This window comes from Caretta caretta, chromosome 20 (genome assembly GCF_965140235.1).
Source record: "Caretta caretta isolate rCarCar2 chromosome 20, rCarCar1.hap1, whole genome shotgun sequence".
Taxonomy (NCBI): Eukaryota; Metazoa; Chordata; order Testudines; family Cheloniidae; genus Caretta; species Caretta caretta.
In genome coordinates, this window is record NC_134225.1 from 18319254 (window position 1) to 18343980 (window position 24727).

Consider the following 24727-nt stretch of genomic DNA (forward strand, 5'->3'; position numbering starts at 1 on the left):
TGGTGTAAAGCCAAGATGAGCTGCACCAGTTCAGACCAGATCTGCCCTTGTGATCAGCACTGGTGCAGCTTCTCCAGGGCTGAAACCACAGTGTAGACGAGGCCTCAGCTCACTGCTCCCTAGCGTGTTATAGAAAAGCCACTCGGTTGACCCCCCTTTCCAACAGTGCCTAAGGGCTGATGAGAGTTCAGAGAGGCTCTGCTTGGGCTGTGCTAATGCCTGTCCTCTTTTCTTCTGTAGCTGGGGGTTTGCAGAGCGCGCTCAGCCCTGCTGCAGTTGTTATAGTCAAGAAGTGGGTATAAACATGAGCCCCTTCTTGCTACCCAGGCTGGACTGTCCCTTTACAGCAACAGGGCTGTATGGACGCCAGTGGAATTCCACCATTGTGAGCAGAGAGCAGGCCTCGGGTCTCTGCCCCTGCTCCGATCTTCTCACTTTGTGCTGCTCTAGACAAATCCTAGGAGATATCTCCAGGGGAGCGAGCCAGAGCCTGTCCCATCTCCTGAACTGTCAGCCAGTGGTCTGGTTTCTCTAGAACAGCCACCGTGTTGGGGACTGCGCTTCCAGCAGGGTCAGGGTGCAAACATGGCTCTCTCTAGATGGGACCAGGTTGTGTCCCCACCATGCCAGGGCTAGAGCTGCCCATTAGGCCATGCTGCTGTCCCTTTTTGTCGGGAGATCCCACCAGTAGGAAACTTGGAGCCACCTGGGATATCCTTCTTTGCCCTCTGCTTACAGCCGGGGTGGGAGTGCGGCCTGCTGAATATTAGGGGGTGGGGGTGGCCTTGCGGTCTCAGGGAGCTGCTTCCAGGAGCTAGGTTGGGGGTCACACAGAGCAGCATGTCACTCTGCACTCCAGCAGCACTTCCAAAGGCTCCAACCCTAGCCCCAAATTATATGAGTGCGCGGCTGTGGGGCTCGTTCCCTGCCCACACCCACCCATGGGAGCACCCTCAGTGCCCACAGAGCCTGGACGTGGAAAGGTGGGCAGCACAGTGCAGTGGTCAGAGCAGAGAAGCCTGTGCTGCTGAGGTCCCAGTCTGACCCCCTCTGCCCCCACCTCCCTGCAGAAGAACAGCTCGCTGCCTGACGAGAACAACGTGGCCCGTTTGCAGGAGGAGCTCAAGGCACTGAAGGTACGTGAGGTGGCAGCACTGACCTCACTCAAGGAGCTACAGCTACAGGTGAAGGAGCTCAATGACAGCTGGCAGGTAAAGCCCCTTTCCCCGTCGGCTCCACTCACCACCAGGCCAGCTACCCATCCCTGACCCCAGCACATGGGCAGAGACAACCCCCCAGCCAGTGATACATCTGATTAGCGATTATCTTTGAGAACTCATGGGTGAGGCCCAGAGGACAGGAGAAGGGCTAACACAGTACCTATCTTTAAAAGGGGAATACAGAGGACCCAGGGAATAATGGAACACTCTGACTTCGGTAACTGGAAAGATACTGGAACAAACTATTAATCAATTTGTTAGCACCTAAAGGATAATAGGGTAATAAGTAATAACCAACAAATTGTGCCAAACCAACCTAATTTCTTTCTTTGATAGGGTTATCGGCCTAGCAGATGCATGAAAGCTGTAGATATGATATTGTGATGGTTTAGACCCCCCCTTTGGGATGTCACCTGATGTACTGCTGTCTCACTGAGCCCCTCCTGTTCCACCAGCCTGGATTTCCTCTCCCTGTTTTGTTGAATGAGGCTCTCTGGCCTCTTGCAGCACACAAACACACAGGTAGGGCCCCACCCAGCTACAGACACAGACTGAAGTCAGCTCTGTGTGAGAGGATTCACCCAGCACTCATGTGCACACCCCTTTTGGGGGAATAAACCCAAAATAATACTGTCTTGCACTGAGGATTGCCTGCTATCTGGTGGGCGTTCCCCCAAGTACACACACAGTTGTAGTTGTCACATAGTCAATATTCCTAACTTCAGATACAGAAAGGATACATGCATACAAATTGGATAATCACATTCAGTGAATCATAACCTTTCCAATGATATCTTACATGAGCCATCTTGTGTAAAGTATATCTTAGTCATGCCATATTTCTATCATCATATTTCTATGAAGAATATGGGGTGTAATGTCACAGATATATGTTGATTTTAGTAAGGCTTTTGACAATCTCACCAGGCATTCTTCTGAGCAAACTAAAGAAGGTCTAGATGAAATTGCTATAAGGTGGATGCACAAGTGGTTGAAAGACTGTAACTCAAAGAGTAGTTGTAAAAAGTTCACTGTCAAACTGTATCTTGTGGGGCTCCGCAGTCAATCTTGGGTCCAGTACTAATCAATATTTTCATTACTGATTCGGATAATGGAGTGCAGAGCATGTTTATAAAACTTGCAGAAGTCACCAAGCTGGGAAAGATTGTAAGCACTTTGGAGGACAGGTTTAGAATTGAAAATGACCTTGACAAATTTGTTGAAATCCAACAAAGACAAGTGCAAAGTACTGTACTTGGGAAGGAAAAATCAAACGCATAAATACAAAAAGAGGAATCACTGGCTAGGTGGTAGTAGTACTGAAACGGTTCTGGGGGTTATAGTAGACCACAAATTGAATATGAGCCAATAGTGACTTTGAGGACATCAGTTACTGAGCCAGAGGTTATGGGTCTGTTACAGGAACGGGTGGGTGAGGTTCTGTGGCCTGCAATATACGGGAGATCAGACTAGATGATCATGATGGTCCCTTCTGGCCTTAAAGTCTATGAGTCTACTCTGAGTCAAATGTGATGCAGTTACAAAACCAGCTCTCATCATTCTGGGGTATACCTACAGCAGTGTTGTATATCAGACATGGGAGGTAATTGTCCCCTTCTGCTCAGCACCTGTGCGGCCTCAGCTGGAGTCCTGTGTCCCAGTTTGGGGCATCACATTTCAAGTATGATGTGGACAAATTGGAGAGAATTCACAGAGACCAACAAATAATCAAAGGTTTAGAAAACCTCACCTGTGAGGAATGGTTAAACTGGGCATGTTTAATCTTGAGAAAAGAAGGCTGAGGAGGGAGGGTGACATGATAACAGTCTTCAGATATGTTAAAGGTTGTTCTGAAGAGGACGAAGATCAGTTGTTCTCCATGTCCACTGAAGGTAGGGCAAGAAGTAATCCGCTTAATCTGCAGCAAGGGAGATTTAAACTCTGGAATAGGCTTTCAAAGGAGGTTGTAGAATTCCTGTCATTGGAGATTTTTAAGAACAGGTTGGAAAAACACCTATCAGGGATGGTCTTGGTCCTGCCCCAGTGTAGGGGGCTGGACTAGAAGACCTCTCTAGGTCCCTTCCAGCCCTGCAGTTCTGGGATTCTGTGATCCTCAGATCTGCCCCTCTGGGGCTTTATTAGTTGAATCAGCTCAAAACTGGCCTGAATCTCAACCTGGAACAGGACCGTGGCAGGGGGTTAGAATCATAGGGTTAGAAGGGACCGCTAGGGTCACCTAGCCTAACCCTCTGCCAAGATGCAGGATTTGTTGTGTCTAAACCATCCCAGACGGGTGGCTCCAGCCTCCTTTTGAAAACCTTCAGTGAAGAAGCGTCCACAACGTCCTTGTTCGTCATAAATTTCCTTCACGGTGTCACAGGCTTGGGTATCTGGGCTCAAAGTGAGCTGGCACCCAGGGTCACAGACCAGTCCACTTTCCCACAAAGCTCAGCCTTAGGGGGTAAGAGCTCCCTTCACCCTCAGCAGATCTGTGCTTCAGTAAGGAATGTCTTTCAGCTGGCCTGGGATGATCTGACAGAGCAGTGGGGGCGGGGAGTCCGAACTCCTGGGTTCTATCCTGGGCTCACAGAGCAACTATAGGCAAGTTCCTTCCCCTCTGTACGCCTTTCAGTGTGCCAGACCCCCTTTAGAGTCGCATTCTTTCACTAGGGTGAGCCACTCGGCCTCACCGCCTCCTTAGACCTCAGGGTCTTCAGCACTCCTGCTTCACTTCATGATCTCCCTTCAGTGAGTCCAACTGAGATGAGCAAGCACCTGAGAGAGACTTGTACATTCAAAAGGAGCAGTAAGTGCACCGGTCTCCCTCCCTTCAGCAGCTGCACTGACTCTCAGCCAGCATCACAGGAGCAGTCAGGATTGCTAGATGTCTGCGACACAGCGTAGAAAGTCCTTGGTCAGCACACAGAACAGAAACATACAGCCTGGTTCATCTTGGCCAGCCTGGAGTCCCAGCAAAGCAGTGCCCACCCTTGGCTCCTGCTCTGTCCCTCTGTGTCCTCCTTCCTTGTTCAAGTTCCTGGCTTGGCCACTCCTCAGTCCCTTGTTCTCCAACTGGTCAAACACAGCTGGCTTCCTGGGGAGGGTGTGGACCATCCATGGTCCTTTGTTGCTAGGTAGCAAATGTTCCAGTGTTTGGCTTTGCCGTTGTCTTCCCTGACTCTCCAATGACGGGCCAGTCCGCAGAGAGCCAGGCACCATTTCCACCTGTGTGGTAGCTTGCCCGAGAGTAAACAGCCCTTTGCCACCCCCAGATGACAATGCAGCATATAGGGGAAACTGAGGCACACACAGTATTCCTACAAAATATTACAGAGAATTCCCACGCTGTCACTTCTCTTCCCCCTTTGAGACTGAACTGAGCAGGGTCACTTTAACCAGTGACCTAGGGACATTCGAACCCCCAATGTTATCCATAGATGCCACAGCATCTTTCACATTTCCTTGGCAGCTGTTCTACCAGGCACTAGCAAGATTCATTTAGCACCCTTGCTAATCAATCAAACGTACAGTGCCCAATACACAAGTCAGTGCAGTTTCATGTCCTCACTTGGGTCTGGTCTGTTAGATGGCACCAGCAGGGCACGCATAAGGAGTTTTCATGCAGCTCTGTGCCCTTTTGCCATCCCAAAGCTGGGATGGGGTCCTGCCGGAGTGAGGAGTGCAATGAGCCCACATTTCTCCATGAGTCAGCCATCTTGGCCACAAAGTGGAGTGCCTTTACCTCTTGGTTGGATTAGGGAGTGAGCCCTTGAGCCTTGGGTCTTCACCCAGTCACATCTCTGGGGCTCTGGTGTCCCAAGGTGTGGTGAGGCAGGGATGCAGGGTGTCCCAACCCCAGAGCTGTGCATATGCCAGGAGCCCATCTCCCCTCTTGGGGTCACCCTGTTGCCCTCACCCCCAGGACTGAGTCCTCTCTCGGGCCCTGTTCTGGAGGGTTATGATTCGGGGTCTCTTGTTCAGGAAAATCCACCATGACCAGGGCCACATTCTGACCAGGGGTCTCTGTTAGCCAGCAGCAGCCTTCCAGCTGCATTACCCTTCTCTGGGGCTTCTCGCACCCGTGGACAGGGCAAACATGGCAGTTCTCCTTGTCACATCTCACATGTGGAGATGGGCAAGGTGACCCCTCTGCCCCACTCAGCTACAGGGCAGACAGGCAGGTGTCTTAAGCTTAGCAGCTCCTTCCTTTGTGTTAGCAGCCAGGGGGGAAAACCCCTCCTCCCTGCCCGCTAGGCTATTTGCATGTTCTATGACACCTTCATTCTGAGCCTTCTGGCTCCCTGGATTCAAGTCTTTGGCCACTACAGAAGCAGGGACTGGATCCTTGCTTAGAGTGATACAATCATTTCCCAAAGGATGTCCAAGGTGATATCCTCGGAGAACCCCAACTACCCCACCCCACCCTTCCTGTGTCCTCACAGAGACCTGAGCCACAGGCAGGGCAAATGACTTCACTTTTGGGACCTTCACCTAGGTTACACAGCCATTCAGCACTTCATGGGGTTGCACAACACATGGTTTGATGCAGTTTCTCTCTGACCCAGAATCTCTGCACCCCATGAATGTCTTCCCATTAGCCACAACCTGCTGCTCTCTATAGGGGTCAGATGTATCTAAGTACAGGAGAGGACAGCAGGACATATGTACTGGTGCCTGGATTGGGAGCCCTTCTGTCACTGTCCAGCATGTCCCTGAGGGGCTGACTACGTGACTGCTTTCCTCCAATAGTTGAGTCACAGTTTGCCCCTGGAGCCTGAGCTCAGGGTGCTTTTCCGGTCGGACAGACGCTGATTTAGCCCCTCTGCCCTGGGCGTTGGCCAAGTTAACACTTTGAAGGTTCTGTTTGGCCACTCTTTCCTTACCCTTGGGCATTTTGCCCACTTATGCCCTGTTTTCCTACAGAAATTATACCGCAGGTCTCAGATGTCCCTTGGAGGAGGTCTCCATCGGCCGTACCCCAACTTTGGGTTTTCCTGAGTCCCCTTCTGGGATGCTTCCAGGGGTTTCCTTTCCCAGGCTTAGGCCAGTCCCCTTTGGGTCTCTTCATACCCAGCCCTGCTGCCCACAAACTCATCTGCCAGCCAGCCTGCACACCACAGATCTTTAGGCTTTCTGTCCACTGACCACATTTTAAGCTCATAGAGACAGATCTCATAAAGTTTTTCCAACCCAACCAGCATGGTGAGCCCTGCACCCTTATCCCATTTGTGGAGATATTCTCCCATCAGGGTGCTGGCTGTCATTTAGGTCACACCCTGGGTCTTTTGCACACCCTGAAACCTTTTCCTGTAAGCCTCAGGTCAATTCACACTTAAGCAGCAAAGCCGAATTGATTAGTTTCTAGTCCCCAGTGTCAACCCCGTCCATCTGGCTGCACACTTCTATGGCTTTAGGATTGGCAGTGCGGGGATCATGACCTGACCTCGTGGGTGTGCAGTGGGGCAGAACGAGGCTTGAGAAGCGCTGTGGGACCCTGGTTGGAGGGGCCCGTGCAGGCGAGGAGCAGGAGCTCCGCAGGTTGGTGCATGAATCCTGACATGGGGGCACACATTCACCCTGTGCACCCTCCACTCCCCTAGGCTCATCTGTCACGGACAGGCGGGCGCTGGAAGGAGTCCCCCCGCAAGAACACCATGAACGACCTCCAGGATGAGCTGATGACCATCCGCCTGCGGGAGGCCCAGGCCCAAGCCGACCTCCGCGAGCTGCGGCAGAGGCTGGTGGAGCTTGAAACCCAGGTGAGGCAGTTGGCAGGGTGACAAGCCAGCTGGGTCTGGAACGTTCCCATGGGAGATCGGCACACGGTCCCGATGTACCCCCGGGCGAGGACCCCTGACAGTGGGGAGAGGGGTGGGGTTGGGGTGCAGTTGTGTGGGTGATGGCTGTGGGGGAAGCATGCAAGTAAGGAGGGGGGGATGTTGTGGATGTATAAGGGGGGCTGCAGTTGAGGGGGGGATGTGTGTGGGGCGTGTACTATGTATAGAGAGGGTCGTGGGGCATGGGCAGTGCATAGGGAGAGGAATGTGTGCGGTGTATAGGGAGGGGGATGTGGATGGGGCGTGGGTGGTGCGTAGGGACGGGATGTGGGTGATGCGTGGGTGGTGCGTAGGGACGGGATGTGGGTGGGGCGTGGGTGGTACGTAGGGAGGGGGATGTGGGAGGGGTGTGTGGCGGTGCGTAGGGAGGGGGATGTGGGTGGGGTCTAGGGGGGTGTCACGGAGTCCCCGGGCGATGCTCTGGAACTGCTCCCTACAAAGCCAGACAGGACTCTGGGGAAGTCTCCTTTCTGGAAGCAGCCTGTCTTCAGGACACACAGCTCACACAGCTTCCACCTTCCTGGGTCTGACCTCGGAGCATTCAGCATCCTCTGCCCCTCCGTGCGCTTCCCACAGCGAGTCCGCCCAGGCGGGGTCCTGGGGAAGCCAGAGGGTCCTGCCCCCCAACTTCACAGTCAGACATGACTCTCAGCCAGCCAGTAAAACAGAAGGTTTATTAGAATCTTAAGAACTGCATATGGGAAACTGAGGCACCCCCACAATATTCAGAGGAAACATTAAGAATAGTCCCACTTCGTCACAGGGGGGAATGTGGGCAGTGCATAGGGATGGGGATGTGGGCGCTGTGTAGAGAGGGGGAATGTGGGCGGTGTGTAGGCAGAGGGATGTGGGTGGGGTACGGGCAGTACGAAAGGACAAGAATGTGGGTAGTGTGTAGGGAAGGGGGATGTGGGTGGGGTATGGGAGGGGCGTGGGGCACGTACTGTGTGTTGGGGTGAAATGTGTATCATGTGTTGGGGGACTGCGGGGCGTAGGTCAGTGTATTGGGGTGGGGGCATGCACAGTGTGTGTGTGTGCAGGGCGTGCACAGTGATGGGAAGTGGGTGGCTATGGGCTTGTACAGTGTGTTTGGGTTGGGAGGTGTGTACAGTGTGTTGGGTGTGGATGCATGCAGGGCGCATACACTGTGTTGGGGGTGGTGAGTTTGGCAGGCATGAGCAGTGTGTTGGAGTATGTGGGCATGTATAGTGTGTTGGTGAGTGAGTGTGTGGTGTGTATTGAGGGGTGTTGTGTGCACATGGAGTGCAATCCTGGAGTGCGGCCATAGTGGGGGGTGCACTAAGGAGTGGCTGTTCGGAGCGGGTGCGCTGGGTGATGATCGGAAGCTGGGGCTGGACAGTGGTGGATCACTTGCTAATTTCCCAGTTCTGTTCCTTCCCCCTGAAGCATCTGGCACCAGCCACTGTCGGCAGACAGGCCACTGGGCTAGATGGACCATTGGGCTGACCCACTATGGCCGTTCTTATGGGGATGGGAGTGCAGGTGGTGGGGACGTGTGTTGTGTGTGCATGGAGCAAAGCCATGGAGTGTGGGGGTGCATTGTGTAGGGGTGCAGTTGGGTGGATGTTTGCAGGCAGGTAGTGTGCGTGTGGTGGGTATTTGGGGGGGGCTAGGGGAGTGGATGTGCCAATGAGGATTCAGTGGGGGTGCAGTTGTGGGGCATACTGAGTTGGGGGTGCTGCTATAGAATGGGAGGACGCAGTTGTGAGGAGTGGGTGTGTGTTGCATGTGCATGGAGATCAGTTATGGGGGTGTGTTCTGTGGGGATGCAGTTGGGGGATGTGGGTGTTTGCAGGGTGGGAGTGGGGGTGCAGTTGGGGATGAGGGAGTGTATTGGGTGTTTACACACACACACACACACACGCCATGGAAGCTGTAGGGCTGGAACCCCATGTTTGCTGCGAGCGGGCATGGTGGAATGGCCTGTCACCTGAGCTTTGTTCCCTGTCTGTCTCCGCCCGGCACCCCAGGATCAGATTCACAGTAATCTGCTGAACCGGACGGAGCAGGAGTGCCTAGGGCTGCAGGAGAAGCTGCAATACCTCACTGCCCAGAACAAAGGGCTGCAGACGCAGCTGAGTGAGACCAAGCGCAAGCATGCGGAGTCCGAGTGCAAGGTGAGCCCCAGGCTGTGGGGGGCGGCCACAGCAATGCAGTGGGGACGGCCTGCTCCAGTCCAGGAAACTGTCCCTTGCCCTGCCCTGCCCTGCCCTGCCCTGCCCTGCCCCACCCCAGCCAGCTCTGCTCTGCTCTGCTCGGCACTGGGTGAAATTCACCTAGCTGCTTTTCAGGGGCTAGGTGGCAAGAAGACAGCACTGTCAGCCCCCAGGTGTGGCCTCCAGACAGTGAATCTAACAGCAGCTTGTGCAGAAATCCTCTCCCCAGACCTGGAATTCACAGCCCCCGATGTGCTGACTCAGGGACCCAAGGGGATGAGCTTGGGGGGCAGGGATCAGGTGGCCCACATCTGGGCTTCCCTTCCTGCTTTGAACACACCACCACCTGTGTAGAGCTGGACCCAGCAGGCCAGACATGGTGACGATGCAGCCCGTATGTGGGTGGAGGGGCTGTACCCCAAACTAACGCAGATGAATTTCCAGGCAGCAGAATCTGGGTGGTTTCTGCAGCTCTGTGACATGTTGGAGGCTCGTGGTGCTTTGAGCAGGGGCATGGCATATCCTCGAGCTGGGTCTTGGCGGATCTGAACCCTCCCCTTGCTGAGTCCTGTTGTTCCCCTGGCTGTTGCGCTGACATTAACACCATGTGTTTGACACCGCAGAGCAAAGAGGAGGTGATGGCGGTGCGGCTGCGGGAGGCCGACAGCATGGCAGCCGTGGCAGAGATGCGGCAGCGGATTGCTGAGCTGGAGATCCAGGTGCGGGGAAATAACCAGCTCACCCAGACATGTGTATCTTTGTGAGCACAAAAAACACACTCCTGCTCCAGAGCCTGTCCTGATCCCAGCTGGGGGTCAGGAAGGGATCTCTGAGTGAGATGGGAAGGGAAACGGCTGTCACCTTGGCATCCCTTCCCCCATCTCTGTTCCCAGTCGCCTTTGGACCAAGCCTGATTCTCTCCCCACTCTCCACAGAGGGAAGAAGGGATGATCCAGGGCCAGCTGAACAACTCTGACTCCTCCCAATACATCCGGGAGCTCAAGGACCAGATCGATGAGCTCAAGGCTGAGGTGAGTGCAGTCCCCACCCCCAGTGCTGTGTCCATTATGGGGGCAGAGAGCAGCTTATCAGGTTCCTCCTTGGCCAGGGTCCTGCCAGGCCATCTTGCTCCCCTGTGTCCGAGTTTAGACCTTGGGTGAATAGCAGTGTCCCTTCTTGCAGGATCCCTGAAACCACTTTCCGAATGGGGGATGCCAGACCCAGCTTCCTTCCAGTTGATCCCTCCTCGGCACTGAGAGTGAATCCAGATCCAGGCTTTTGGGCTGGCCCACAGGAAATTGGGGCTGTTAGCAAATTTTTGAACTGGATCGAGTTCTGGATTTGGGGGCTTTGGGACCTGGGCTCTTGTCTGCAGCCCATCTCTAGTTGCAACCCATATTATCACGACTCTCCTCTGTCTCTGCCTCATTGTATGCGTATGTAAGGCACCAATCCCATAGACTACTCAGCCCTCTGTGCTGCGTAGCACAGAGCTTTGGAAGGGCCAGGGAAAGGCAGTGCCCCCGGCTCAGACCTGTCCTTGCAAGCACCCTCTCTGCTGGTGACTTTTGGCTGCAAGACATGGGCGTAGTTTGGGAAGGGCATGGGGGGCGTGCCCCCCCCCAACTGCAAGCCTCTGGCAGGTGTGGAATTTGGCCCTCATGCACGGTCCCATTGGCCTGGCTGGAACTGCCCTCCCAAATATAGAACTCAAACTATGCCTATGTTGTAAGAGCCAGGACAAGGGTGGCACAGTGATTAGGACCTCGGGGGACCTGTGTTCAATTCCCTGGTCTGCCACAAACTCCCTGGGTGACTTCGGATAAGTTGCTTAGTTGCTCTGTGCCTTGGTTTCCCTGTCTGTACAGTAGGGATGATAGCCCTGCCCTGCCACACAGTGGTGGTGGTAGGATAAATGCATTAAAGTTCATGAGGTGCTCAGATACTACAGTGATGGGGCCATAGACGAAGCCATATACTTATCCCACATCCCCAGTCCTGTGTAGCCGAGCCAGTAGCTGGCGGCTGTTTGTTCACCTCCACAGCTTCTACAGGTGGCTCATCACCTTCCCCATGAAAAGCCTTTGGCTTCATAAGAAAGGGAGGCGGGGGGGTGGGGTGCAGTGAGGCTGCTGCTGCAGTGGATGGGGCAGAACATTCACTGGCATGCCCTGATGGACGGCGGGGTGGACATATCACCGCGCACAGTGGGTTTTGAAGGTCGTTGGTGCAGGGCTGTGGAGAGTGATCAGAATCCAGAGGGGCAGGGGGAAGAATCATAGAATATTAGGGTTGGAAGAGACCTCAGGAGATCATCTAGTCCAACCCCCTGCTCAAAGCAGGACCAATCCCCAACTAAATCATCCTAGCCAGGGCTTTGTCAAGCCTGACCTTAAAAACCTCTAAGGAAGGAGATTCCACCACTTCCCTAGGTAACCCATTCCAGTGCTTCCCCACCCTCCTTGTGAAATAGTGTTTCCTAATATCCAACCTACACCTTCCCCACTGCAACTTGAGACCATTGCTTCTTGTTCTGTCCTCTTCTACCACTGAGAACAGCCGAGCTCCATCCATCCATTTGATAGGCTGCTACCAAATCCCCCCTCACTCTTCTCTTCTGCAGACTAAATAAGCCCAGTTCCCTCAGCTTCTCCTCATAAGTCATGTGCCCCAGCCCCCTAATCATTTTTGTTGCCCTTCGCTGGACTCTCTCCAATTTGTCCACCTCCCTTCTGTAGTGGAGGGACCAAAACTGGACACAATACTCCAGGTGTGGCCTCACCAGTGCCAAATAGAGGGGAATAATCACTTCCCTCCATCTGCTGGCACTGCTCCTACCAATATGCCGTTGGCCTTTTTGGAAACAAGGGCACACTGCTGACTCATATCCAGCTTCTCGTCCACTGTAATCCCCAGGTTCTTTTCTGCAGAAGTGCTGCTTAGCCAGTCGGTCCCCAGCCTGTAGCGGTGCATGGGATTCCTCCTTCCTAAGTGCAGGACTCTGCACTTGTCCTTACTGAACCTCATCAGATTTCTTTTGGCCCAATCCTCCAATTTGTCTAGGTCACTCTGGACCCTGTCCCTACTCTCCATCGTATCTCTCTCTCCCCCCAGCTTAGTGTCATCTGCAGACTTGCTGAGTGTACAATTCATCCCATCATCCAGATCATTAATAAAAACGTTGAACAAAACCGGCCCCAGGACCGACCCCTGGGGCACTCTGCTTGATACCAGCTGCCATCTAGACATCAAGCCATTGATCGCTACCCATTGAGCCCGACAGTCTAGCCAGTTTTCTATCCACCTTATAGTCCATTCATCCAATCCATACTTCTTTAACTTGCTGACAAGAATACTGTGGGAGACCGTATCAAAAGCTTTGCTAAAGTCAAGATATATCACATCCACCTCTTTCCCCATATCCACAGAGCCAGTTATCTCATCATAGAAGGCAATCAGGTTGGTCAGGCATGACTTGCCCTTGGTGAATCCACGTTGACTGTTCCTGATCACCTTCCTCTCCTCCAAGTGCTTCAGAATGGATTCCTTGAGGACCTGCTCCAAGGTTTTGCTGGGGACTGAAGTGAGGCTGACCAGTCTGTAGTTCCCCAGATTCTCCTTCTTCCCTTTTTTAAATATGGGCACTATATTTGCCTTTTTCCAATCTTCCGGGACCTCCCCTGATCGCCATGAGTTTTCAAAGATAATGGCCACTGGCTCTGCAATCACATCAGCCAACTCCCTCAGATGCATTGCACCTGGCCCCATGGACTTGTGCATATCAAGCTTTTCTAAATAGTCCTTAACCTGTTCTTTCGCCATTGAGGGCAGGTCACCTCCTCCCCATACTGTGCTGCCCAGTGCAGCAGTCTGGGAGCTGACCTTGTCTGTGAAGACAGAGGCAAAAAAAGCATTGAGTACTTCAGCTTTTTCCACATCCTCTGTCACTAGGTTGCCTCCCCCATTTAGTAAGGGTCCCACACTTCCCCTGACCACCTTCTTGTTGCTGACATACCTGTAGAAACCCTTCTTGTTCCCCTTCACATCCCTTGTTAGCTGCAACTCCAATTGTGCCTTGGCCTTCCTGATTACACCCCTGCATGCTTGAGCAATATCTTTATACTCCTCCCTAGTCATCTGTCCAAATTTCCATTTCTTGTAAGCTTCCTTTTTGTGTTTAAACTTGCTGAAGATTTCGCTGTTAAGCCAAGCTGGTTGAACGCAGTATAGATTCGCTCCCGGGACTCTCGTACTAGTGTCTTTGTGGCAGACCACAGCCACCTACGCATTGTGAAGTCGAGTTGAGGAACAGCCTGTGACTAAGGCTTCCAAGTCACTGATTTTCAGGGGAGCTGATAGAGATCGGAGGTATGCTTCTGAGTCAGCCAACCAGCACCTTCAGCAACCCCCAGGACAAGCCTATATGGGGAGCTGGGCTCAGCAGAGACTCTAGCAGCTGCTTTGTCACGCACAGATCTTGGTAGGCTGGAGTCTGACAGCGCCTGGCATGATGGGTCCCCAATCTCAGGCAGGGAGTGGCAACGCCCAACACAACCAGGCCCCAGTCTCAGGCAGGGTCTGCGCAGTGTCCAGCACAAGGGGCAGGGACCCTAGTCTTGCTCGGGGTCCATGCAGTGCCTAGCACAGTGGGACCCTGGCTCTGGTTGAGGCCTCTAGATGCTACCATAATTCAAACAACCCTGATGTCTCCTGTCCCTAGTCTGATGCCTCACCTGCTTGGCCATGCTCGCTATCTGTCTGAGTTCTCTGATTCTCCATTAACCTGTGCTTGACTGCTTTGCTGCCAGGAGGCCTAAAGACTTTTGGGATTCACTGCTCGGGGAGGCCTAGCTGTCACGGTGTCACCTGGTGTGATGCTTTGTATGCTGAATTGTCAATTTCCCAGGTGACCAAGGTTTCTAGACTGCATTGGGCCAGATCCTCAGCTGGTGTAAATTTCTGTAGCCTCATTTACTCCAGTATAGCAATGCTGATTTAAACCAGGTGGGGATATGGTCCATTGACTCCCATAGAGCTCTGCCCGTTTAGACCAGCTGGGGATCTGGCTGTACATATTGAATCATAAAGGCAGCACTTGTCACTGCTGGGGATCTGAGTCAAAGCACTTTGGAAAGAGGAATGAATTCAGCCCCACAATCCCACCCTGGGAGGTGGGACAGCATTATTAACCCCTTAACAGACAGGGAAACTGAGGCACGGACAGGGCATGTGACTTGCCCAAGGTTGTGCAGAGCCAAGAAATTCTCTGTCGAATTCCTCAAGATCAGCTCTGTGAGTAAGCAGCCATCCTCCATCAGCCATCCTCCTCTGCCCCACACTGGGGAGCTGTCTCTGCCCTATGCTGCATGGGACCATCTCTGCTCCTTCCACTCCCCAGAGCTCCCTCTGCCCCATACTGGGAGGGGCTGTCTCTGCTCCTCCTCCCCCCAAGCTCCCTCCACCCTACTCTGGGAAGAGGTAGTCTCCATAAATATAACCCAGTCCGCCCTCTGCTCCCCCCTTGCGGGAGCTGTCTGTACACCCTTTTGTCTCTGGGGGATTGGACAGCCGGATCCCCCAGTGTATTTCTGAGCTCCATCGTGCCCTGCCCCTCCCCATCCAGGCCAGCCAGGCAGGGCTGGGAAGGGTGCATGAGCCTGTCACTGCTGTTTCTCACCTCCGGTTCCCTGTGCCCTCCAGATCCGGCTGATGAAGGGCCAGAAGCCCTTCGAGGACTCCATGGGCTTTGATGGCATCCACATTGTGAGCCACCTGGCAGTGGACGAGGACTCGCTGCACTCCTCAGATGAGGAGCTGCTGACCAACCCCATGGTGGTGGGCGCGCTGCAGGACGTGCTGTACCCACTCTCACCCTGCAATGCCCGCTTCCTGCGGGGCACAGAGAGCTCCGGCAAGGAGAGCGATGGCTCCACGGACAGTGAGCCCGAGGACCCCACCTCCACCGCTGAGGCTGATGGCGAGATGGAGCCGCAGATCATCTTCGGAGAAACCCTCAGCAAGTGAGAGGAGATGCCGATGCCAGGGGGATCCTCCCTCCACCAATCGGGCACTGAGCGGGCAGCCTGGAGAGAAGAGACTCCTCTCCTTGGCGCTCTCAGGAGCAGCAGGTGGGGGAGATCATAGACCCAACATAATGGCTGGACTTAGAGAGCATTGCACGTCTGCTGCCATGCGGGGACAGCTCTCCAGCCGGCCTGTGTTATACAGAACCTCTTGATTGTTGTCTGCACTGCCTTTCTCCTGCTCTGTCGTCACCGGTAGTTACACTCCAACTCCATTGAGTAACCCTTGTTCGCCCAACCCCACCCCCTAATGCCTCCTTCTTGTATTGCCCTTTCCCAAAAGTTTGCACACTTGAGAACTCACTCAGTGTCATCCTGAGTGGGTGTGGAAACGGCAAGGCCGCTGGATATCCAGGCCCAATGACCAGCCACCTGGTCCGAGCACCTGTGGGCAACTGGCCAACAAACCATTCCCTTCCCTCCACACTCAGAGGGCAGGAAGGTGGGTCCCTCTTCCTTTTATTTAAATGCATGTCCCCGATGATCCCGAGAGCATCTGCTCGGAGAGGGGAGAGTTGGAGGCCTTCATATCCCTATTCTCAAGGGAGCTCTCCCCAGGATGGGAAGGGCCCAGCGCGGGGGATTCTGGATCGAGGAGCCTGCTTGGTTACGTGAGAGATTATATTTTATTTTTGTTCTCAAGATGTTATTTATTTAAACTGTTATGATGCCAACTGGGCTCCCCTCGGGGAGATCCACACTAAGCTTTAAGTTCTAGGAAATTACACTGACCATTATTGTGTCATAAGGAAATCTAGGGGAGCAGCATTCTGCCCTGCTGCCTTCCTGTCCTCCATCCGTAATGGAGCTGCGCTCTCAATCTCCTGCTCAGTTAAGTTCTCCAGAAGGTGTTGTAATTGTTCCCTTTCTCTTCTGCTCCATATGGCAAACTGCAGGGTTTCCAGCTAAATTCCTAACCTCCCTGTCTGGAGAGGGCTATGTGGAAACAAATGCCCTAGGAGAACCTTTCTTACTCTACCCAGAGAGCCACCTTAAACCTCGTGTCCCTACCAAGATCTGTCTGGTGCACAGCAAAGGTGCCCAGTAAGCAAGAGCAGTTTCAGGAGGAGCCTAGAGAGAAGTCCCCAGCCAGGAATCATCTGGAGAAGGTTTGTTTCTATGCATGATGGGGCTTCACCTCCCTCAGCCAGCCTGGCCTGTGTTCCTCTGAACTGGCTCTCCCAGCTCTGCAGCTGGCACCATGTGTCCGTACCGTTTCAGTAGCCCCGTGAGATGCCCTCCAGTTTGCCAGAGCAGTAAGGAGATTTGGAGCGATGGATGGACAGCATGCACGGCTCAGCGAGCCCTGGTCAGATGATGGAAATGCCAGCTCCTTGGAGTAGCCCTTAATAGAGAGCTCAGCTCCTAATCAGAGAGAAACCCAAGCTGCTTATCTCCAAATAGGCCACCTGGGGCCAGAATTGCTGAACCATTCACCACTTCGAAGCCGGCCCTGGTGATCAGGCAGCAGGTGAAGCAGCTTCCTTGGGATGGAGCCAGTCTGCAAACATGATCCCCCTTGAAGGAATTTTCCAATAAAGTGCAGCCTGCCGTGCTCCCACCTTGGCTAGCGACATCGGTCTTGGCAACAGTGCCCATCAAGTATCATTTGTGTGGAAGAGCCGGCCAGGCCCACCATCACAGCCCTTCACCCAAAGAGCTTTGCCTGCAGTCAGCAAGCCAGCTGCTCAGCTGGTGCAAATCCCCCGAGCTCAGCTGCAGTAAATGGCGCTACACTGATCTACACCAGCACAGGAGCTAGTCCATTCTGTCTACAGCTCTGACTCCTAATTTCCAGTGTCGGGCTCTGCTTCCCTCACTACGAAACGGTCCAGATTGCGCTTCCATTTGTTTGTGACAGAGTCCGTCTTGCATCACTTCCTGCTTCGAGGCTTTGCATCACTTCCTGGCGGTGGAGAGATGCCATGGAGCTGCAAGCCCCTGAGCCTGTAGTGTCCGTTCATTTCCAACCCCTCTGTGCTGCAGAAACACAGCTCCATTCCAACGCCCTTCGAGGAGCACGGGTGGAAAATGGAAGGCGAGATCTCCAGGACTGGCTGCTCCCAGCAGGGATGGAAGATCTCGGGTGGCTGGGATGAAGGCTGAGTTTTCCAGGCACCTGGATGGCAAACGAAGGCCGTGGGGCTCAGGACCAGAGTTCACGTGGTGCTGGGACATGGCGGGAGGGCCCTTTCGGGGCCATTGTCGTGTCCCTGGGAGAGACTGATGCTGCTAGGCACAAATGGCCGCTTTAAAACCTTGAGTGCATGGGGTGCGTTGTTGCCCATTGGCTGTTCTATTTATGGAGGGTACCAGCCATCGAGAGCAGCCTGTGCACAGACCTGCTTAGGCAGAGAGAAGCAGAATGCTGGAAGGGGTGTGGAGCTGGCTGGATCCATCAGTCCCTGTGGAGATTATCTGGCTTTCTCTCTTACGGACTTGAGTTTTATTTCCTTTCTTTCTTTCCCATCCTGCCCCTGCTTTACACCCTCCTCTTATTTCCCTTCTGCTCTCTGAATTCAATAAACCCAGACATCCAGCAGCTGAGGAAAACCCATTCCCATGGATGGCTTTGCCTGATTTCCTCTCCGGCCGATTGCAAATGTCACTTTCAATGCACTGTATACCTCCAACCCTCCCCTGCCAATAGGTATTTTCATAGCTTTCCCCTTCCCTGCTGGTGTATTAAGTTCACTTGGTCTGTTTCCAAAGAGGGATGCCTTGGACCTCCCAGCTTGGCAGAACCTTCCCCCATATCCTAAACCTTCCCCTTCTGAGATGGAAAACAGCCCCAGTGGACCTGAATGCTTGGATTGAGCCCCTAACTGGCCCACTACGTCACTGGACTAGAGTATTATGTATACTTCTATAAATATGCCTGGGAGAGGCTTTGGTTGGGTATTTATAATCTGTATATTTTAATATATATATTATATATATACATGCTGCACTGTATTGCCAAATTCTTGTGATACCTCTCCCCCTTCCTCCTCCCTCCCCCACAGAGAGCAGCAGCATCCCACATGAGCTGAGGGTGATTAACATGCAGGCCTTTCTCTGCCATTGCCTTTAGCTCCAGATGCCACTTTCCTATGCTGGGGGCCCTGTTTACAACAGAAGATGGCTTGTGAATCCATTTGCTGGTTACGGAGCTGGTCATACGCGCCACTTCCTTATTTTATTTATTCTGTATAGCACCAGACGAGGACTAGCAGCTTCAGAGAGCGGCCTGAAGGCACAAGCCCTTCTGGAAATAAGGGATTGATTTGGAGCTCCTTCCCCCATTGATTGATTTCAGTGGAGTTGCTTCAGATTAACGCTGGAATAACAGATCAGAATCTGTCCCATAGGGCCAAGTCCTTCCTGTACTTGGCATTTACCTGGGCCTTACCCAGTCAAGGAGCTGAGAGCTTTGCCGAAGGAAAGGCTTTGGCATTTGGTTCCTATTAAAGGACTTCCAAAGTACTGCAGCTGGGAGCAGTGCCGGGGCGACAGCTGGAGGATTCAGGGCAGCAGCTTGTGTCAGCCTGTATCTGCAAAAAGAACAGGAGGACTTGTGGCACCTTAGCGACTAACCAATCTATTGGAGCGTCAGCTTTCGTGGGCTGCTTCTACTACTAAGAGCAGTGTGTCTGCACCAGATCCACAGCCAGCGCAAATCGGCGTAACCCCATTGACCCCAGTGCACATACGCTGATTTACACCCGCTAGGGATTTAGCCCGCTGGCTCTAGCACAGTGACACTAATTTACACCAACTGGAGATCTGGCCCTCAGGACTTAGGCAAAAAATGTCTTTGAAATCAGCGGGAGTTTTCTAGAGTATATCCTGAGTAAATCGTTCACGGTCTCTGGCTTTGGCTCTTTGACTACGCTGGGAGTTTTGCTGTAATCAGGATCAGGCCCTTATTTTCACACCCTTTCCAAGAAGACAGTCCCCTTGGGCGGCTTTATCACGTTCTAGCAGAGACTTCGCACGTTGCACCTTGCAATTGGGTGTGACCCTGCTGTAGGGAGCAGACACTAGCCCTGCTCTGCTCTGCTGGAATCCTGTCCCCACATAGACCCACACAGTGGTTTCAGTGGGATCACACTGGAGTTAGTAATAGCAGAATCTGGGGTACAGGACGAGTGGGCTCCAGATGCCCCCTTTCCTCTTGCATGCCCACTTCCACAGCTGCACACTGAGCAGTCAGGTGTTCAGGACCGGCTCCCTGCCCACCGCCACCCCCCATAAGGAATCAGCTCTCAGGGAGACCCAGACCCTCCCTAGGACATCATCCCGTCCACAGAGGTGCTGGGTGGGGTAATATCCTTAGAGACCACCCCAGGAGGTGGCGTGAGCTGACTCCCAGTTTAGCACCCCTTCTTCTTGCACAACTGGTGGGGGAGGGACTCTTTGATAGGGGTGCTGCCTGCAGCCCACAGGAGGTCCCTGGTTCAAGTCAGAATTGCAGCAACCTGCATGAACAGAGGGCCAGATTCTGCCATTGCTGAGTCCCATGCAATGCCACTGAAATGGGTGGGACTGCATGGGTGTAACCACAAGCTGGATTCCAGCCCAGCAGAGTCTGCTGCCTACGGCAGGCCACTGGGTTACTCCTTGACTGCCCTCCCCCCAGGGCTGGACCTAGAGAAGAACTGCAAGGCGTGGTTGGCCACCCACTTTCTGCCCCCACTGCTGTCGGTGGAAGTGCCCAGCCAGAGGGCGTCGGAGCAGAATATTGTCCAGACTCCCTAGTAGCCTTGGACACAGTCTACTCTAGGCAGACCCTTGGTTGCATCAATGGCAGCATGTCGCTCTTCAGCCTGGTCCCTCACCCCACACCCTTCGACACATCCGTACACCATGCCCCCAGTAGCAACGTATCCTGGGGCTCCCGCTCCCTAGCGCCGGGCCGTACGGCTTGGGAGCACGGGCTTCTTACAAATGACGAAGTTGTGCACTGTGGGGTGACTTGGTAGGAAGGCTCTGGGTGGCTTTTCCATCCACCGTAGACAGGGCCAGTTCAGCTGCAGGTTCCTTCCCAGGCACTCCATGCAAGCGGGCCATCGGGGTCTCAGCTGGCTTTTCTGTGTGGCTAAGCGGTGCCACGTTCAAGGCGTCGGGGAAGGCGTTTTTTGAAGGCTCCCATTGCCTGCAAGGGAGTTTGCCTGATGTGCTGCTATCGCCTCCGTGACATGGACAGAGCCTGTAAGTCCCACCTGCGGTGCTGGCTACTATGGCACGTGGAAGGGTTTGGATCATGACTAAAGCAAACTGAACTGAGTTTAGAAGGGAAAATCCACCGCCTCCCCAGCTCCCCGCGGCTCTGGCGATGCTCATTCTGGAGCTACTTATGTTGGGGGGTTTGGTTTTGGTTTGTTTTTTTCCTGTATGATTTTTGAGTAGCAACTAAAACAAGGCGCCTAAAGGTGACCTGCTGTGTGCTCGTAGTAGGCTGCAGCCGCCTAGATCCGAGAAGGCAGCATCCAGGGCGGCAGGGCACGCCTGCTTGCTGACACTCACGCATGCCCGCCCCTCCCCGGCAGGAGCGTAAGTACAGCTCAGCACACCATGGGCAAACCTCAGCCAGACATTTCACTCTAGCTGCCTCTAACCTGGCAGCTTTGGTCCCCTTGCTGCTTCTTCAACTGCCTGCCCGCTGCAAGGATCCATCTTCCTCTGACGTAGCTGGGACTGGCCAGTTGTAGACAGGACTGGATAGACCGTTAGGTTGATCCACTCCGGCAAGCCCTTTGTTTAGCACAGCCAGGGTTGCGGGGCAGGCTGCAGGCAGCGCCCATGTGGATGCATAGAGAGGGAGTAGGTGCTGAGTAGCTGTTGGGGGGGGGGGGCTTCACCTGAACTCCGCCCTTTAGGGAGGGAGAGGCATGGTCTAGTGGGTAGACTCTGGGACTGGGAGCCCGGTGTCTCCTGTGTTCCCATCCCAGCTCTGACTCCAGATCATGCAATGCAAGTCACTGCCTCCTCCTTTCTGCCTCAGTTTCCCCATCTGGTGCCAGGCTGGTCAACTAGTTATGTTTGTAAAACATGTGGAATGTGCTGGATGAAATATTAGTAGGTAAACTATGGCGGTGTCGAGGAGCCCTAACTGAGATCAGGGCTGGAAGGTGCTGCACAGACACAGTAGGAGAGAGCCCCTGTTCTAAAGAGCTTTCAGTCTAGATAGACAGGATGGAGGGTGGGAGGGAAACTGAGACCCAGAGAAGGGAAGGAACTTGCCCAAGGTCATCCTGTAGGGAAGTTCAGAGCAGGCTTTAAGCTGCTACTAATTTATTGAGTGCAGGACCCGGAGAGAAGGGGAAGCAAAATTAGAGCCTGAAAGTTCAGCCTGGACTTCCCCCAAATTTGGGGGCACTTGGAGCTAGGGCTTGGGTTCAAATCCACCTCTAGGAAACACATTTTGTGACACCCCCGAAGTTGGGGAAGCCTCAACATTTAAGAGCAAAAATGTCAGAGTTTCTACCACTCAGGATCTCCTGCCTGTCCATCTTTAATAGAGGCTGTAAAGCCACTGTGCTGTTGGGGCATTAACAGCTCCCACACGGCCCCCTCCAGGTCTGCCCTACTTCTTAGCGGACAGTCCCGCAGAGGGCAGACCCAGAGAGAAAAGGCCCACAGAGTGACCAGGACCAGCCAGGATCTGTGTCTAGGACTCAGCTGTCACATGGATTGACACAGGTTCAGTCTCCCCACCTGGCTGCCAGGGAATAACTAGGACCTCTCCATGCCCATCCCCATGCTGAGTAAGGAGCGGTGCTGATGGGAGCCAGATGGGAGACCCTTGGGGGCCAGGAAGCAGAGAGCACAGAAGATTCAATGGAGGAGATCATAAGGAGTTACATATTCCAAGGACAGAGGGGACCATTGTGATCGTCTAGTCTGACCACCTAGATAACAGGTCAGAGACCTGCCCCCAACAATTCCTAGAGCAGAGCTTTGAGAAAAGCGTCCAGCATTGCTTTAACGATTATCTGTGATGGAGAATCCACCACGACCCTGGTAAATGGTTCCAATAGTTCCTCTGCGAGGCAGGGGAAACCCCCAGGATAGGTGAGGTTAGACCAGGGGATGTTGGCCGGCACTCAGACACAGAGATCGCTCACCCGCTATGGATCAGTAATCACGGGACTGATCCCTAGGCGGTGTGAACCAGCTGGTGTACATTGGAGTCACACTGGAGCTGCAAAGCTCCACCAGCTGTGGAACTGATCTCTCCAGAGAAAGTAACCGTGAAATGCGAGTGAGACTGAGGAGGGGACCTGGCAGGGCTTCCCACCTGTGGGTGGAGTCATTACCGACACCCCACCCCACAGGGAATCCTACACACGGGCGCCTCCCTCACTGGCAATCAGCATGCAAAGGCATGTCAGATCGGTGCCACCTCCTTGGCTTGGATGCTGCCTTCCTGCGAGGTGCGCAGAGCTCAGCTGTGGGGAAGCCCGTTTGGCTCCATATCCAAGAAGCGCACTCAGGTTGCAGTGAATTTTGGTTCATTTTGATGGTATTGTAACTGCCGCCCGACGGTCTGACCGCTCCCAAACTCGTGTGTCTGGTGTATCCGTGTAGCGATGACCCCTCCTCCTCCTCTCTGACTGTAACCTTCGTCCTCTTCAGCCCACGCCCATTTTAAAAAAAAACTGACTTGTGCAAAAAGCATCTGTACTTTCAAAAAAAGAGAGAAAAACCATCAAAAACAATAAACTATTTACACTGTCTTACTAACTCTGTGCCTCTGGGCTCTGTAGGGCGCTTCTGTTCCAGGCGTGGCTGGGAAGGCTGGCAGGTCAGCACCTCTTCCGGAGCGCACCTGGAAAATGTCAGCGTGTTAAAAATATTCACAGATTGACCAGAAAAGACTATTGTGATCAGGTAGTCTGGCCAATATAACATAAACCACATAGACCCTCGCCCAGTGACTCCTGCAGCCAGCCCATAGCTTGTGGTTGAGCTAGAGCACACGCGTGCTCACGCAGAGAAAGATACAGCCACTCTTGAGTCGGTCTTCCAAGTGATGGAGAATCCACTGCACCTCTTGGGAAATTGTCCCAGTAGTTCATTTCCTTCTCCATTAAAATGCACGTCCTATTTCCAGCCTGGATTTATCTAGCTTCAGCTTCCAGCCAGTGGATCTTTTCTGCCTTTGTACTTGGGGTTGGGAGAAGGCTGCTCTTACGACCAGCAGCCAAAGGCGTCACTGGAATTTAAAACCAGACAAATATAGACTAAAAATAAGGTGCAGATGAGGAGAGGGGTGACTGGCCACCAGAAATGACCTGGTGCGGGGTGGATTCTCCAGCACTTGAGCAGAAGTGGTTTTCAGTGAGCTGCAGTAGCTCAAGGATGAGATATGGGCTGTGCGCTGGGAGCCCTGGGTGCGGTGCTCTCGCCTAGGTCATGCTGGAGGGCAGACATTGAGCATAGTGGCCCCTTCTGGTCTTAAACTCTATGCAAGGGGTGAGGGGAGAACTGATATGGGACATAGAGGGCCAGATCTTTAGCTGGTGTAAATCAGTATCACTCCACTGACTTTAATGGGGCAATTCTGATTTACATCAGCTTGGGATCCTGCCCAAAGCCTTTGCCATCTTGGTCAGTGGTTCAGAGCCAGCCCAGCTCAGGTAGTGAAAATTGATGGTGGCTGTTTGGTGGGTCTGAGTCCCGGTTCTTGAAGGGCTGGTGTCCATCTCACACAGACCAGTCCTAGTTGGCAGCTGTGGGACCCCAGAGCCATGACTGAATGCACCATAAAGGAAGGCTAGTGGGGTAAGATCTCCCGCTCAGGGGAGATTCACGACACTCACATTCTGACCTCGTGCGGATCATTGTGCGTGGCTGCCCTCTCCCCCGTGCTGAGCGGGCTCTCGCCAAACTCAGGCTGGTGTCGAGGTGACCCTGGCCAGATATCCCTTTGCCAGGGCTCCTGAATTTGATCATAATTCCTTCCAGGACTCCCACTCCTTGCCCTGTGGCTGCGAGCCACAATTGCCCTGCTGGCCTTTTGCTCGAGTTCCCTATTAGCAGGGACCCTGCGAGCTTCCCCTCCATAGAGACGGGCGAAGCAGTGGACAGTGCATGCTGCGCAGTTGGGGGTCTGAACAGCAGGGCTGGGCAGGTGCCTCAGCAGCAAATAGGAGTTTCCCTCTGGCTGAGCTGGGGGGATCTGAGCTGCTCTCGGCTGGAATATCTAGTGAAGCTGAGTTGCTCCTCTGCTGTCAATGGCTGCACTGGGCAGGCTCCTACCAGGTCAGCTGCCCCAGGGTTTGAGGGCATGAGCCAACCTTTAGCTAATGGTTAGGCAGAAACTTCCCCTGGGAGCAGGTTATTCCATTAATGCCCACTAGGGTGCATCCTCTGCAGCTGGCAGTGCTGGACGCTGCTGCAGGTGGGATACCAGGCTAGATGGG

The 24727-nt window shown here is 53.6% G+C and overlaps 1 protein-coding gene across 6 annotated transcripts in view; it reads left to right on the top strand.

The window, feature by feature from the left end:
- Positions 1–23045, top strand: part of EVI5L (ecotropic viral integration site 5 like) — an 83641-nt gene extending 60596 nt beyond the window's left edge. For 5 of the 6 annotated variants that reach the window (XM_048832352.2, XM_048832351.2, XM_048832350.2 and 2 more), the window contains 6 exons: positions 1071–1211; positions 6821–6979; positions 9049–9195; positions 9858–9953; positions 10170–10265; positions 14935–23045. In XM_048832352.2, the coding sequence (XP_048688309.1) occupies positions 1071–1211; positions 6821–6979; positions 9049–9195; positions 9858–9953; positions 10170–10265; positions 14935–15258 (963 nt within the window). In that variant the 3' untranslated portion in view covers positions 15259–23045. The remainder of the gene's footprint in view (positions 1–1070; positions 1212–6820; positions 6980–9048; positions 9196–9857; positions 9954–10169; positions 10266–14934) is intronic. The other variant, XM_048832354.2, reaches the window with a different exon arrangement.
- Positions 23046–24727: the final 1682 nt, after the last annotated feature.